Below are 14,814 nucleotides of genomic sequence, written 5' to 3' on the forward strand. Positions count from 1 at the left end.
ATAAAAATGTGTATTTTCCTCCTTTATTCATTGACACGAATCCAAACAGCGGAGCAGATTCCAGAAAGCAATAACGCAAGTAATTCTGTGTCTGGGACAAACCTTTGCAAGTACTTTTATATTGTTTCTCTGCAGGGTAAATACTGGCTGCTTTTGCATGTAGCCCAAAAATGTTAGACAGCCTTATCATTACACTGCAATTTAGATTTCAGTTTGAACACACCCCACCCAAATCTAACTCTCTTTGCACATGTTACATCTGCCCCACCTGCAGTGCGCTTTCTATTAAAATAGGATTTAGCAGAGTTTTGTATCTATCACCTACTGTATTATCTTCTACCACCTTCTACCCCACCTACTGTACATACTGCTCTTTTGGTGAAGAATTATTTCCCTCGATTTTTCCTAAACATACAACCAATAATACACACGCGGTTGTGGTAAAAGTTCTTTCCTCATCTATAGACCCCATTTATTGATGGGGCAAGGTTGACCAGGGGAAATGTTTTACAAAATGGGGGCATGTCAGCCTCCACTCGCATGATTTAACTGGAGTAACCTGAATTGTCCGATAGTCATGCAGGTGATCTGATGCTGCACCATCGGACGTGAGGCGAATCTTAACGCAAGGCACCAACCGGCAACTCTTGCGTACATTCTAAGATGCAGCAATGATGCTAACTACGTCCATCTGCGAATAAGCCCCAATGTTTGGTAACCACTGATAGTCAATGACCAATCCTAAATTCAGCGGTAATCTCTACGGCGATTTTTTTACCGGTGTCCATTTTCTTTAACCACTCAACCACTTCCAAATCCAGTCTCACGGATTTCAATTTATTTACCGACGTTGAAGGTTTCCACCCTTAGTTCCAGCGCTCTCAGGGAAACCCTGGAAACTGAGATCTTTATCCAGAGTCTCATAAACCAGGTGAGGAGAAAAAGGTGATGACGGCTGATAAGGATCTCTGGCCGCAGGTTGGACGTTCTCCGGGAACGCAGCTGACCCCCCCCCCTCCCCGGTATTACCAACTGGCATCTCCTTCCCAGCACGCACAGCTACGAGGGAGAACCCTGCACCTCTCCCCTTCCTCTATCTCCTTCTCTGAATCTGCAGCTTATTCTGGGGAACTGGAGAAGGAGAGCGGTGCTGACATCCTACTGATAGAGAGCAGGAGGCGTGGGGCTGATTACTCTATGACGGGACTCTACACCTTGTTGTACAGTGATAGTGCCACTGCCTGTCTTACTATACCAGCATATTATCAGTGGCCACCACATGGCTCCCTGGGGAATAACTATTGTAGCCTGAGGACCTGTCATCCTTGCTGAGATCTTGTCAGTCTTGTTCTTTGCAGTTGTCACTTGCTTAGGGCGATATTAAAGAAGGAAACGTCTTCGTAACCTACTGTCGGGTTTCTCTCGCTGATGGTTGAGGCTCGGAGAAGAATTGACCTTTATACCGTTTCCCACCTATGAGTCCACCAGGTGCATGAAATCTACTTCAGCCCCCCGGAACTGTTTACAGATGGTTCGTAAACTCCCACCATGACGAGCCCAGGATGAAGAACGACGACCTTCGGAATTGATCCCCGGCCTGGTGGTCTTGCAGGTCCCCCCCCCCCCCCCCCCCCGATTCCGTTTTTGCACCTGGTGGTTATGGGCTAAGAGACATGGTGGTCACTCAGTTAGAGCTGGAGTTCTGCTATTACGGCGGGAAGCTCAGAGGTTTCAAATGTAAACTTTCCAGGTCGCCCAATGGGTTTATTCCAGAAAGCTTCTTCTCCATAGCTGCCCAGGTGGTTTTGCCCTTACTCGTGGCCGGGTTGGGATTGGTGGCGGCTGGCCTGCTGATGGACATATTTCAAGTAAGTATCGCCTAATAGCAGACGTTGGGGCGGATTTATCAACCAGTGATATTCCCGTTATCAATCATTGCGAGTGATAAATGGTGCTCCGGCCAATCAGATCCTGTCATGTGTGTGTGAAAATTGACAGTTAGGGGCTGAATGTCTGGAGCATCGCTTATTTGTAATGAGTGATAACAGAACTATCGCTCGTTGATAAATCTGCCCCATTGAGATTATTGTATAGAATGTTATAGCCCCCAATTTGGTTACTCGGTGACTAGGGCACTCCTGTCCTCTATAGAGGGTAATAACCCAAAGATTGGGGCAGTTATATTGTATCTCAGGGCAGTTAGTGGTCTGACTTTATAGCGTTATAAACATTATTTATTGGACAGATTTTGTTGTTTTTTTTGTGTTGTCCTTAGACACTCCTGATGGGATGGTTCTTAGCAGCGCCTGGGGGGATGCAGTCAAAATCCCGACGGTCAAAATCCCGACAACCATTGACCGACGGTCAAAATAACGACATTTAAAATCCAGGCAAGGTCAAAATACCGACATATAGAATGTAGACAGGTGAAAAAGTCAACATGACTTTCGGTCGGCAGGTCGTGAGGTCGACATGTTTTTTTTCACAGTTTTTTGAGCCGACATGTGCCGACAGGCGGTATTTCATGCCCTACCATCCACTAGGGCGTGGTAGGACAATAAAATAGTGTGCCGAGCGCAGCAAGGCACCGTGCCCGAAGCATAGCAAGCGAAGGGAGCGATGCAAGGGGCTGCGGTTGACTTCCAACTGTGTCAATGTCGACTGTGTCAACATTCGGGTAAAAAAACTGAAAAAACCCATGTCGACCTCGCGACCTGTCAACCGAAAGTCATGTTGACTTTTTCACCTGTCTACATTCTATATGTCGGTATTTTGACCTTGTCTGGATTTTGATCTTGTCGGGATTTTAAATGTCGGTATTTTGACCGTCGGGATTTCATACTGAATCCCCGCCTGGGTGTATCACACACACACACACACACACACTGTATTTTGGGGCCGATTCAGGATCACTAGGTGTGATACGAATTTGGCCCCAGCCGCGATGGTTGGGGTTTGCGCATGCCCATTTCTGCGCATGTGCAATCCCAGACAATGAACGGCTTTGGCGAGTTACACACCCGCCTGGCCGTTTGTTGCGGGGAGGGAGGGCCGGGGGCGGAAACAGGACTGGAGCAGAGGAATGGGCAGCGTTTTATGAAAATGCAGGATGTTCCCCTGGGAGAGCAATAGGGACGATGCCAATGACGCCAGTGCCCGTCCCGTCTTCGGTAGACTCCGGCGGATATAAAAGTCAGTTTCGGCTGACTTTTATTCCCGAAGGGGGAGAAAAATCTTTCAATTGTCGGCGCTGACCTGGTCGCGGGGCTGCGAGTATACGCAGCCGAGCGAACAGAGATGAATCAGGCCCTTTGTGAGATATATGCAAAAGTTGTATTAAATGGCAGGAAATTGTCAGATTGCAGAGAACACCCACCTGATACTACTGGCCCTGAGACGGTGCCTCACGAAAATCTTCCACTTAACCCTTTCAGCGCCAACATTGCTTTGAGAGATGTGCAAAAGGTCCGCTAAAACGGCCAGCGCCGCGCACATTTACCTAAACATCAGATCATTTGCCGGCAATAACCGCAGTGATTCGTATTCCTCGGCCCCAGCGTTTTTGGCGGATGTTTTGCACATCTCACAGCAACGTTGGGGCTGAAAGTGTTAACCAATGACAATGACCATATAACCGTGACAAAACTACACAGCTTCTATGGAGCATGCAAAGGGTTAATAGACCTCGTGTACGCCGGCTCGTGTGTCTATCTGCCAGCGGGAATACCGGATCCATGATACCACCTGCTGTGGAACTACAGGTCCCAGCATGTGCCACCACCCTCTGATACCTCCTGGTGGCCAATATATATATATATTTCTCAACTTCACAAGAGAGAGATAAAGTACCAGCCAATCAGCTCCTGTTTTTTTTTTTTTTAAAGACAGCCTGTAACATGGCAGGTAGGAGCTGATTGGCTGGTACTTTTACTCTCCCACGCTTTATCACTCTCCAGGACTAAGTACATCCCCCCTTAGAGAGAAAAAAAGTGGATGGAGAAAAATTAGCAGACAATCCGTCCCTAACTGTCATGTTACAGGTTGTTTTTGAAAATGACAGTGAGGGGCGGGGTGACTGGTACTTTATCTCTGTCCACCTTATCTATTTCCAAGGCTTAGTACATAGGCCTCACAGTCCTGATCACACCCTATGACAGACCATCCTATAATCACTAGTAAGAACCCGGCATTCCCCGTAAATATGGTACTGGAATCATGTGATGGCGCTATATGCTTGTCTACAGACTGTGCATGGGTAATGTCTTCTCAGTCACCTGCCCGTTGGGATCTTCTGTCTTTCAGCACTGGGATGTTTTCAAAACCATTACAGAGATCTTTATTCTGGTTCCGGCTCTGGTGGGTCTCAAAGGCAACTTGGAGATGACGTTGGCTTCTCGCCTATCTACCGCAGTAAGTGCTCATGTGTAGGTCTAGCCCTCCTTCTGTGGGTCTATCCCTCCGTCTGTGGGTCTATCCCTCCATCTGTGGGTCTAGTTGTCTGTCTATCCCTCCATCTGTGGGTCTAGTTGTCTGTCTATCCCTCCATCTGTGGGTCTAGTTGTCTGTGTATCCCTCCGTCTGTGGGTCTATCCCTCCATCTGTGGGTCTAGTTGTCTGTGTATCCCTCCGTCTGTGGGTCTATCCCTCCGTCTGTGGGTCTATCCCTCCATCTGTGGGCCTATCCCTCATTCTGTGGGTCTATCCCTCCGTCTGTGGGTCTATCCCTCCGTCTCTGGGTCTATCCCTCCATCTGTGGGTCTAGTTGTCTGTGTATCCCTCCGTCTGTGGGTCTATCCCTCCGTCTGTGGGTCTATCCCGCCGTCTGTGGGTCTATCCCGCCGTCTGTGGGTCTATCCCGCCGTCTGTGGGTCTATCCCGGTCTATACCTCCGTCTGTGGGTCTATCCCTCTGTCTGTGGGTCTGTCCCTCTGTCTGTGGGTCTATACCTCTGTCTGTGTCTGTAGGTCTATCCCTCCTTCTGTGGGTCTATCGCTCCGTCTGAGGGTCTATCACTCCATCTGTGGGTCTATCCCTCCGTCTGTGGGTCTATCCCTCCGTCTCTGGGTCTATCCCTCCATCTGTGGGTCTAGTTGTCTGTGTATCCCTCCGTCTGTGGGTCTATCCCTCCGTCTGTGGGTCTATCCCTCCATCTGTGGGCCTATCCCTCATTCTGTGGGTCTATCCCTCCGTCTGTGGGTCTATCCCTCCGTCTCTGGGTCTATCCCTCCATCTGTGGGTCTAGTTGTCTGTGTATCCCTCCGTCTGTGGGTCTATCCCTCCGTCTGTGGGTCTATCCCGCCGTCTGTGGGTCTATCCCGCCGTCTGTGGGTCTATCCCGCCGTCTGTGGGTCTATCCCGGTCTATACCTCCGTCTGTGGGTCTATCCCTCTGTCTGTGGGTCTGTCCCTCTGTCTGTGGGTCTATACCTCTGTCTGTGTCTGTAGGTCTATCCCTCCTTCTGTGGGTCTATCGCTCCGTCTGAGGGTCTATCACTCCATCTGTGGGTCTATCCCTCCGTCTGTGGGTCTATCCCTCCGTCTCTGGGTCTATCCCTCCATCTGTGGGTCTAGTTGTCTGTGTATCCCTCCGTCTGTGGGTCTATCCCTCCGTCTGTGGGTCTATCCCGCCGTCTGTGGGTCTATCCCGCCGTCTGTGGGTCTATCCCGCCGTCTGTGGGTCTATCCCGGTCTATACCTCCGTCTGTGGGTCTATCCCTCTGTCTGTGGGTCTGTCCCTCTGTCTGTGGGTCTATACCTCTGTCTGTGTCTGTAGGTCTATCCCTCCTTCTGTGGGTCTATCGCTCCGTCTGAGGGTCTATCACTCCATCTGTGGGTCTGTCACTCCGTCCATGGATCTATCCCTCCGTCTGTGGGTTTATCCCTCCGTCTGAGGGTCTAATCCTCCGTCTGTGGGTCTATCCCTCCGTCTGTGGGTCTATCCCTCCGTCTGAGGGTCTAATCCTCCGTCTGTGGGTCTATCCCTCCGTCTGTGGGTCTATCCCTCCATCTGTGGGTCTAGCCCTCCATCTGTGGGCCTATCCCTCATTCTGTGGGTCTATCCCTCCGTCTGTGGGTCTATCCCTCCGTCTCTGGGTCTATCCCTCCATCTGTGGGTCTAGTTGTCTGTGTATCCCTCCGTCTGTGGGTCTATCCCTCCGTCTGTGGGTCTATCCCGCCGTCTGTGGGTCTATCCCGCCGTCTGTGGGTCTATCCCGCCGTCTGTGGGTCTATCCCGGTCTATACCTCCGTCTGTGGGTCTATCCCTCTGTCTGTGGGTCTGTCCCTCTGTCTGTGGGTCTATACCTCTGTCTGTGTCTGTAGGTCTATCCCTCCTTCTGTGGGTCTATCGCTCCGTCTGAGGGTCTATCACTCCATCTGTGGGTCTGTCACTCCGTCCATGGATCTATCCCTCCGTCTGTGGGTTTATCCCTCCGTCTGTGGGTCAAACCCTCCGTCTGTGGGTCTATCCCTCCGTCTGTGGGTCTATCCCTCCGTCTGAGGGTCTAATCCTCTGTCTGTGGGTCTATCCCTCCGTCTGTGGGTCAATACCTCTTTCTGAGGGTCTATCACTCTATCTGTGGGTCTGTCCCTCCGTTTGTGGGTCTGTCCCTCCGTCCATGGATCTATCCCTCCGTCTGTGGGTTTATCCCTCCGTCTGTGGGTCAAACCCTCCGTCTGTGGGTCTATCCCTCCGTCTGAGGGTCTAATCCTCTGTCTGTGGGTCTATCCCTCCGTCTGTGGGTCAATACCTCTTTCTGAGGGTCTATCACTCCATCTGTGGGTCTGTCCCTCCGTTTGTGGGTCTGTCCCTCCGTCCATGGATCTATCCCTCCGTCTCTGGGTCTATCCCTCCGTCTGTGGGTCTATCCCTCCGTCTGTGGGTCTAAACCTCCGTCTGTGTCTGTAGGTCTATCCCTCCGTCTGAGGGTCTATCCCTCCGTCTGAGGGTCTATCCCTCCGTCTGAGGGTCTATCCCTCTGTCCATGGATCTATCCCTCTGTCCATGGATCTATTCCTCTGTCCATGGATCTATCCCTCCGTCTGTGGGTCTATCCCTCCGTCTGTAGGTCTATCCCTCCGTCTGTGGGTCGATCCCTCTGTCTGTAGGTCTATCCCTCCGTCTGTGGGTCTATACCCCTGTCTGTGTCTGTGGGTCTATCCCTCTGTCTGTGGGTCTATCCCTCTGTCTGTGGGTCTATCCCTCCGTCTGTGGGTCTATACCTCCGTCTGTGTCTTTGGGTCTATCCCTCTGTCTGTGGGTCTATCCCTCTGTCTGTGGGTCTATCCCTCTGTTTGTGGTCTAACCCTGCATCTGTGGGTCTATCCCTCCGTCTGTGGGTCTTTCCCTCTGTCTGTGGGTCTATCCCTCCGTCTGTGGGTCTATCCCTCCGTCTGTGGGTCTATCCCTCCGTCTGTGAGTCTATCCCTCCGTCTGTGGGTCTATCCCTCCGTCTGTGGCTCTGTCCCTCCAGCTGCATATCTGGGTATCCATTCCTCCGACCTTTTATTAAGTAGTCTATTAGATCCCACATCAGATCCTGGATTCTGTGCCTCTCCTATTTTGAAATGTGATCTTCAGAATCTATGGATAATGTGTCAGTGTCATGTACATGGTGGGGGTATATAGATGTGGCTGTGGTGTATGTGGTAGGGGTATATAGATGTGGCTATGCTGTATGTGGTAGGGGTATATAGATGTGACTGTGCTGTATGTGGTAGGGGTTATATAGATGCAGCTGTGGTGTACGTGGTAGGGGTATATAGATGCAGCTGTAGTGTACATGGTAGGAGTATATAGATGCAGCTGTAGTGAACATGGTAGGAGTATATAGATGCAGCTGTGGTGTACATGGTAGGAGTATATAGATGCAGCAGTGGTGTATGTGGTAGGGGTATATAGATGCAGCTGTGGATTACGTGGTAGGAGTATATAGATGCAGCTGTGGTGTACATGGTAGGAGTATATAGATGCAGCAGTGGTGTATGTGGTAGGAGTATATAGATGCAGCAGTGGTGTATGTGGTAGGGGTATATAGATGCAGCTGTGGATTACGTGGTAGGAGTATATAGATGCAGCTGTAGTGTACATGGTAGGAGTATATAGATGCAGCTGTGGTGTATTTGGTAGGGGTATATAGATGTGGCTGTGGTGTACGTGGTAGGGGTATATATAGATGCAGCTGTGGTGTACGTGGTAGGGGTATATATAGATGCAGCTGTGGTGTACGTGGTAAGAGTATAAAGATGCAGCTGTGGTGTACGTGGTAGGGGTATATAGATGCAGCTGTGGTGTACGTGGTAGGGGTATATATAGATGCAGCTGTGGTGTACGTGGTAGGAGTATAAAGATGCAGCTGTGGTGTATGTGTTAGGGGTATATAGATGCAGCTGTGGTGTATGTGGTAGGGGTATATAGATGCAGCTGTGGTGTTCGTGGTAGGAGTATAAAGATGCAGCTGTGGTGTACGCGGTAGGGGTATATATAGATGCAGCTGTGGTGTACGTAGTAGGGGTATATATAGATGCAGCTGTGGTGTACATGGTAGAGGTATATAGATGCAGCTGTGGTGTACGTGGTAGGAGTATAAAGATGCAGCTGTGGTGTATGTGGTAGGGGTATATAGATGCAGCTGTGGTGTTCGTGGTAGGAGTATAAAGATGCAGCTGTGGTGTACGCGGTAGGGGTATATATAGATGCAGCTGTGGTGTACGTAGTAGGGGTATATATAGATGCAGCTGTGGTGTACATGGTAGAGGTATATAGATGCAGCTGTGGTGTACGTGGTAGGAGTATAAAGATGCAGCTGTGGTGTACGTGGTAGGGTATATAAATGCAGCTGTGGTGTACGTGGTAGGGGTATATAGATGCAGCTGTGGTGTACGTGGTAGGGGTATATAGATGCAGCTGTGGTGTACATGGTAGAGGTATATAGATGCAGCTGTGGTGTACATGGTAGGGGTATATAGATGCAGCTGTGGTGTACGTGGTAGGGGTATATAGATGCAGCTGTGGTGTACGTGGTAGAGGTATATAGATGCAGCTGTGGTGTATGTGGTAGGGGGTATATAGATACAGCTGTGGTGTACGTGGTAGGGGTATATAGATGCAGCTGTGGTGTACATGGTAGGGGTATATATAGATGCAGCTGTGGTGTACGTGGTAGGGGTATATATAGATGCAGCTGTGGTGTACGTGGTAGGGGTATATAGATGCAGCTGTGGTGTACATGGTAGGGGTATATAGATGCAGCTGTGGTGTACGTGGTAGGGGTATATAGATGCAGCTGTGGTGTACGTGGTAGGGGTATATAGATACAGCTGTGGTGTACGTGGTAGGGGTATATAGATACAGCTCTGGTGTACGTGGTAGGGGTATATAGATGCAGCTGTGGTGTACGTGGTAGGGGTATATAGATGCAGCTGTGGTGTACGTGGTAGGGTATATAGATGCAGCTGTGGTGTACGTGGTAGGGGTATATAGATGCAGCTGTGGTGTACGTGGTAGGGGTATATAGATGCAGCTGTGGTGTACATGGTAGAGGTATATAGATGCAGCTGTGGTGTACGTGGTAGGGGTATATATAGATGCAGCTGTGGTGTACGTGGTAGGGGTATATAGATGCAGCTGTGGTGTACATGGTAAAGGTATATAGATGCAGCTGTGGTGTATGTGGTAGGGGGTATATAGATACAGCTGTGGTGTACGTGGTAGGGGTATATAGATGCAGCTGTGGTGTACGTGGTAGGGGTATATATAGATGCAGCTGTGGTGTACGTGGTAGGGGTATATAGATGCAGCTGTGGTGTACGTGGTAGGGGTATATAGATGCAGCTGTGGTGTACATGGTAGAGGTATATAGATGCAGCTGTGGTGTATGTGGTAGGGGGTATATAGATACAGCTGTGGTGTACATGGTAGGGGTATATAGATGCAGCTGTGGTGTACGTGGTAGGGGTATATAGATGCAGCTGTGGTGTACATGGTAGAGGTATATAGATGCAGCTGTGGTGTATGTGGTAGGGGGTATATAGATACAGCTGTGGTGTACGTGGTAGGGGTATATAGATGCAGCTGTGGTGTACGTGGTAGGGGTATATAGATGCAGCTGTGGTGTACATGGTAGGGGTATAAAGATGCAGCTGTGGTGTATGTGGTAGGGGGTATATAGATGCAGCTCTGGTGTACGTGGTAGGGGTATATAGATGCAGCTGTGGTGTACATGGTAGGGGTATATAGATGCAGCTGTGGTGTACGTGGTAGGGGTATATAGATGCAGCTGTGGTGTACGTGGTAGGGGTATATAGATGCAGCTGTGGTGTACATGGTAGGGGTATATAGATACAGCTCTGGTGTACGTGGTAGGGGTATATAGATGCAGCTGTGGTGTGCGTGGTAGGGGTATATAGATGCAGCTGTGGTGTACGTGGTAGGGGTATATAGATGCAGCTGTGGTGTACATGGTAGGGGTATATAGATGCAGCTGTGGTGTACGTGGTAGGGGTATATAGATGCAGCTGTGGAGACATTACTGTTATGTAGTTCCGTCACTATGATGGGCTGGGAACTAGTTGCCGTAGAAATGGGCACACTGGGGTATGGGAACCATCTCCTGGCCTCTTCCATGAAACCTTTACCCCGTCTATACTTACAGGCAAACACGGGTCAAATGGACGACCCCGCCGAGAGGTGGAAGATGGCAATCAGCAATTTGGCATTAATTCAGGTTAGTATAATCCATATCATCTTTACCTCAGATGAGGCATCAGAATCAGAATTCCATATCCAATACACTCCCCAACCCATTATACCCACTTATTATTTTTTACCAAAAATACATAAGACACTTTCTTGCCCTCCCGGCAGACCGATCATAGCCGGGATTGGGTCAATGACTAATAATTTATCTTTTTTTGTCGACAATTACCTACAAAAATATGTTTTACAGTTGGATTCTTATATTAAAGATACAACACATTTTTTACAGAAAATCAATGAGGTGCAATGGAAAGAGAATTATTATTTTATTACAAGTGATGTGGAATCATTATATTCTAATATTGAGCACAATTTAGGAATAAGAGCGGTCGAGAGTTATTTGCTTAAAGACCCAGAAATATCACCCAGTCTTCGCACATTTATTTTACAGTCAATTCACTTTATATTAACACATAATTATTTTGTTTTTGATTCCACATTTTATTTACAGTCCAAGGGTACCGCCATGGGGACCAGGTTCGCCCCCAGCTTCGCCAACCTACTCATGGGGTGCTTTGAGGAGACCCATGTGTGGGGCGGCGGATATGGGGGGAACCTGGTCCTCTATGGCAGGTACATAGACGACCTTATTTTTGTTTGGGAGGGAGATCAGGATTCCGTAAATAATTTTATTGAGAGTTTAAATATTAATTTATATGGGTTAAAATTTACAAGCACATTTAATAAAGAGAGTGTGAACTTTCTGGATATTGCTCTCGTGATAGAAAATGGAGAAATTAAGACGGAAACCTATGTCAAAACAGTAGATCAGAATAGGTACCTTGAGTACACTAGTAACCATCATGTAAAATGGAAGAACAATATCCCCAAAAGCCAGTTTATGCGCATAAAAAGGAATTGTTCGACCAGGGAAGCTTTTGAGAGACAGAGTGGGAGCATCTACCAGTCCTTCAAGGAACAAGGATATCCGGAGGAATTGTTAAAAGACTCTTTAGAAATTGTTAAACATATGGATAGGAGGGACCTATTAAATCCTGAAATTAAGAAAAATAATAATGAAAATAAAAAAGATAAGAATGATAATGGATTAGTCTTCGTGACTCAATATAATACTGAGGCCATGCGGATCAGAAAGATTATAAATAAGAACTTACATCTTCTAGAATTAGATGAGGTCATGAAAACAGAAGTAAAAACCAATATAACAACAAAAAATTGTGTGGTATTTAGAAAATCTAATAATTTAAAGAATAGATTGGCCCCAAGCTTTTTTAGAAATCAAGATAAATTGGTAAAAAAACCCACGTGGCTACCAGATAAACCTAAGGGATACTTTACATGTGGAGGAGATAAATGTATACCCTGTAAACAAAGTATAAGGAAGAATATTGAATTTATATCCTTTGTATCTGGAGAAAAATTCCCTATTAAGGAATTTATTAACTGCAAAACCGAATACATTATTTATTTACTTACCTGTAAATGCGGAATGCAATATGTAGGACGCACTATTCGTAATCTTCATGTAAGATATATGGAGCATAGGAGAAATATTTGTAAAATGACATTAACTAACAGTCTGTACAGACATCTTACAAAATGCCAAAAAGGTGATACTAGAGGATTAACTATGGTAGGCATTGAACATGTTCCATGTACGGAAAGAGGTGGAGACAGGTATGTCCAGTTATGTAGAAGGGAAGCATTCTGGATATTCAGACTAAGAAGTTTAGTACCACATGGTCTGAACGACACCATTGAAATGAATAATATATAACCTCAATAATAGAGATATGGTAGTTTCGCATTTTGATACTGTACATTCTGGATGGGGGGTGGACGGGGGGGGGGGGGAGAGGAGGGTGGGGAGGAAGGGAGGGGGGAATGTGGGTGGGGAGGGAAGGGGGGGGGGGGTTGAGGGGTCCCATTAAGATAATAACCGGTATAGTCTAAAAATTAATTATATGCCATCATACTAATAATAATAAGCTATAAACAAGAGTAAAAATAAAAATTATATATTGAAGTACAATTGATATCACTCTGAATCTGGTGTAATGTCTAGATATTACCAATTGGTCAAATTTTGAATAATATATATAAATGTAATATACGTTTTTATAATTTAAGTTTTAACACTATTTTTTAGATAATTAATGTTAGTCTATATATGTAAAATGCTCCTAGATATGAATTATGAAGCAGTACCTGAAATCTATTGAGCATATATGTGTGCAGTCCCGATTGGGAAATGAATATATAATTACCTTTTATGCAAATATTAAGAATATGGCTGGGTTGACAAAACCAATATCAATAAATATGGCAAAAGCAAAGACATGGCTGAAAAATAACTAATTTTGAGGCAGAGGTTAAGTTATTAAGTTTTGATCCGGGTTTGAAGGCGAGGCTTGAAACGCAGGATGAGCCCTGGAACGCAAGACGACGCATGCGTTATACAATGTAGAAAATGGCATCCGAGTAATGATGTGATTGGGCATCCAAAATGAGGCTTGGATACGGCACTAAAGATGGCCGCCGGAGTCTATAAATAATAGCAATGAAAGTGAGGCTTGACACGCTAATGCGGAAGTTCCCGCTGGAAAACCGCGCGAACGGACACCGCTTAAAAGAGGTGAGGCAGACGCTATGGAGGCACCCAGCTGATGAAGCCGCTGATAAAATACCAGGCGGAGAAACGCGTATTGGGAGCCTAGCGTCAAGCCCGGAATCCAGCCCAGCGCCGCTGTTGCAGTCTAATTATCTACCTGCATTTTTTGGTCATACTGGACGGACACCACCTGGAGCCGGTCCCTCTGCAAAGAGGTAGACCACTCATAAGGATTACAAAGTATCTTCAATTTGGCTCAGATAAAGGGAGGAAGTCCATTGACAACCTAAAAGCATGCTAAAATACCTACACCTAAAGCAATACGGCCATATGGACTGGTAACTATACACACACCAAAAAGCCTCTATTTATATAAAAAGCCTCAGTGATATATGAACATTCACTTTCTGTAAGCCTTGTCTATATAAGACTTTCTGAAATAGCCATATTATATTGCACAGAATACTGCCTTGTATGTTATATGTTGTTTGTCATGTTTGTCTATGAAATGTTTTTTAATTAATGAAATTATGTTTTAATAAATGTGTATGAATTAATTCAAATATTGACTGAGTATATAAAAATTATTTTTTTGGCTAAGCAGCGCCACCTAGGTGTACCAGCATTTGCTGGATACTCCAAAAACCCCCAATACAGATGTGTCCGGAATGATGCATCTAGCCTCAATGTGCCACACAGAGGGAGATACCTAGTGTCAGGGATCAATGTGCCACACAGAGGGAGATACCTAGTGCCAGGGAGCAATGTGCCACACAGCGGGAGATCCCTAGTGCCAGGGAGCAATGTGCCACACAGCGGGAGATCCCTAGTGCCAGGGAGCAATGTGCCACACAGCGGGAGATCCCTAGTGCCAGGGAGCAATGTGCCACACAGCGGGAGATCCCTAGTGCCAGGGAGCAATGTGCTTGCACAGCGGAAGATCCCTAGTGCCAGGGAGCAATCTGCCGCACAGCGGGAGATCTCTAGTGCCAGGGAGCAATCTGCCGCACAGCGGGAGATACCTAGTGCCAGGGAGCAATCTGCCGCACAGCGGGAGATACCTAGTGCCAGGGAGCAATCTGCCGCACAGCGGGATATACCTAGTGCCAGGGAGCAATCTGCCGCACAGCGGGAGATACCTAGTGCCAGGGAGCAATGTGCTTGCACAGCGGTAGATCCCCAGTGCCAGGGAGCAATCTGCCGCACAGCGGGAGATACCTAGTGCCAGGGAGCAATCTGCCACACAGCGGGAGATACCTAGTGCCAGGGAGCAATCTGCCACACAGCGGGAGATACCTAGTGCCAGGGAGCAATGTGCCACACAGCGGGAGATACCTAGTGCCAGGGAGCAATCTGCCACACAGCGGGAGATAACTAGTGCCAGGAAGCAATCTGCCACACAGCGGGAGATAACTAGTGCCGGGGAGCAATCTGCTTGCACTGAGCGTCTATTTCACATATGACCAGAGCATACAAGGAGACTGATT

At 47.4% G+C, this 14,814-nt stretch overlaps 1 protein-coding gene across 3 annotated transcripts in view; it reads left to right on the forward strand.

Moving 5' to 3' along the window:
• Nucleotides 1-14,814, forward strand: part of SLC41A3 (solute carrier family 41 member 3) — a 44,528-nt gene that overhangs the window by 19,831 nt on the left and 9,883 nt on the right. For all 3 annotated transcript variants that reach the window (XM_083155660.1, XM_083155659.1, XM_083155661.1), the window contains exons 3-4: nucleotides 4,303-4,410; nucleotides 10,652-10,723. In XM_083155660.1, coding sequence (XP_083011786.1) covers nucleotides 4,303-4,410; nucleotides 10,652-10,723 — 180 coding nt within the window. The remainder of the gene's footprint in view (nucleotides 1-4,302; nucleotides 4,411-10,651; nucleotides 10,724-14,814) is intronic.

Source organism: Crinia signifera, chromosome 8 (genome assembly GCF_055691185.1).
Source record: "Crinia signifera chromosome 8, ASM5569118v1, whole genome shotgun sequence".
In the NCBI taxonomy this organism is placed as follows: Eukaryota; Metazoa; Chordata; class Amphibia; order Anura; family Myobatrachidae; genus Crinia; species Crinia signifera.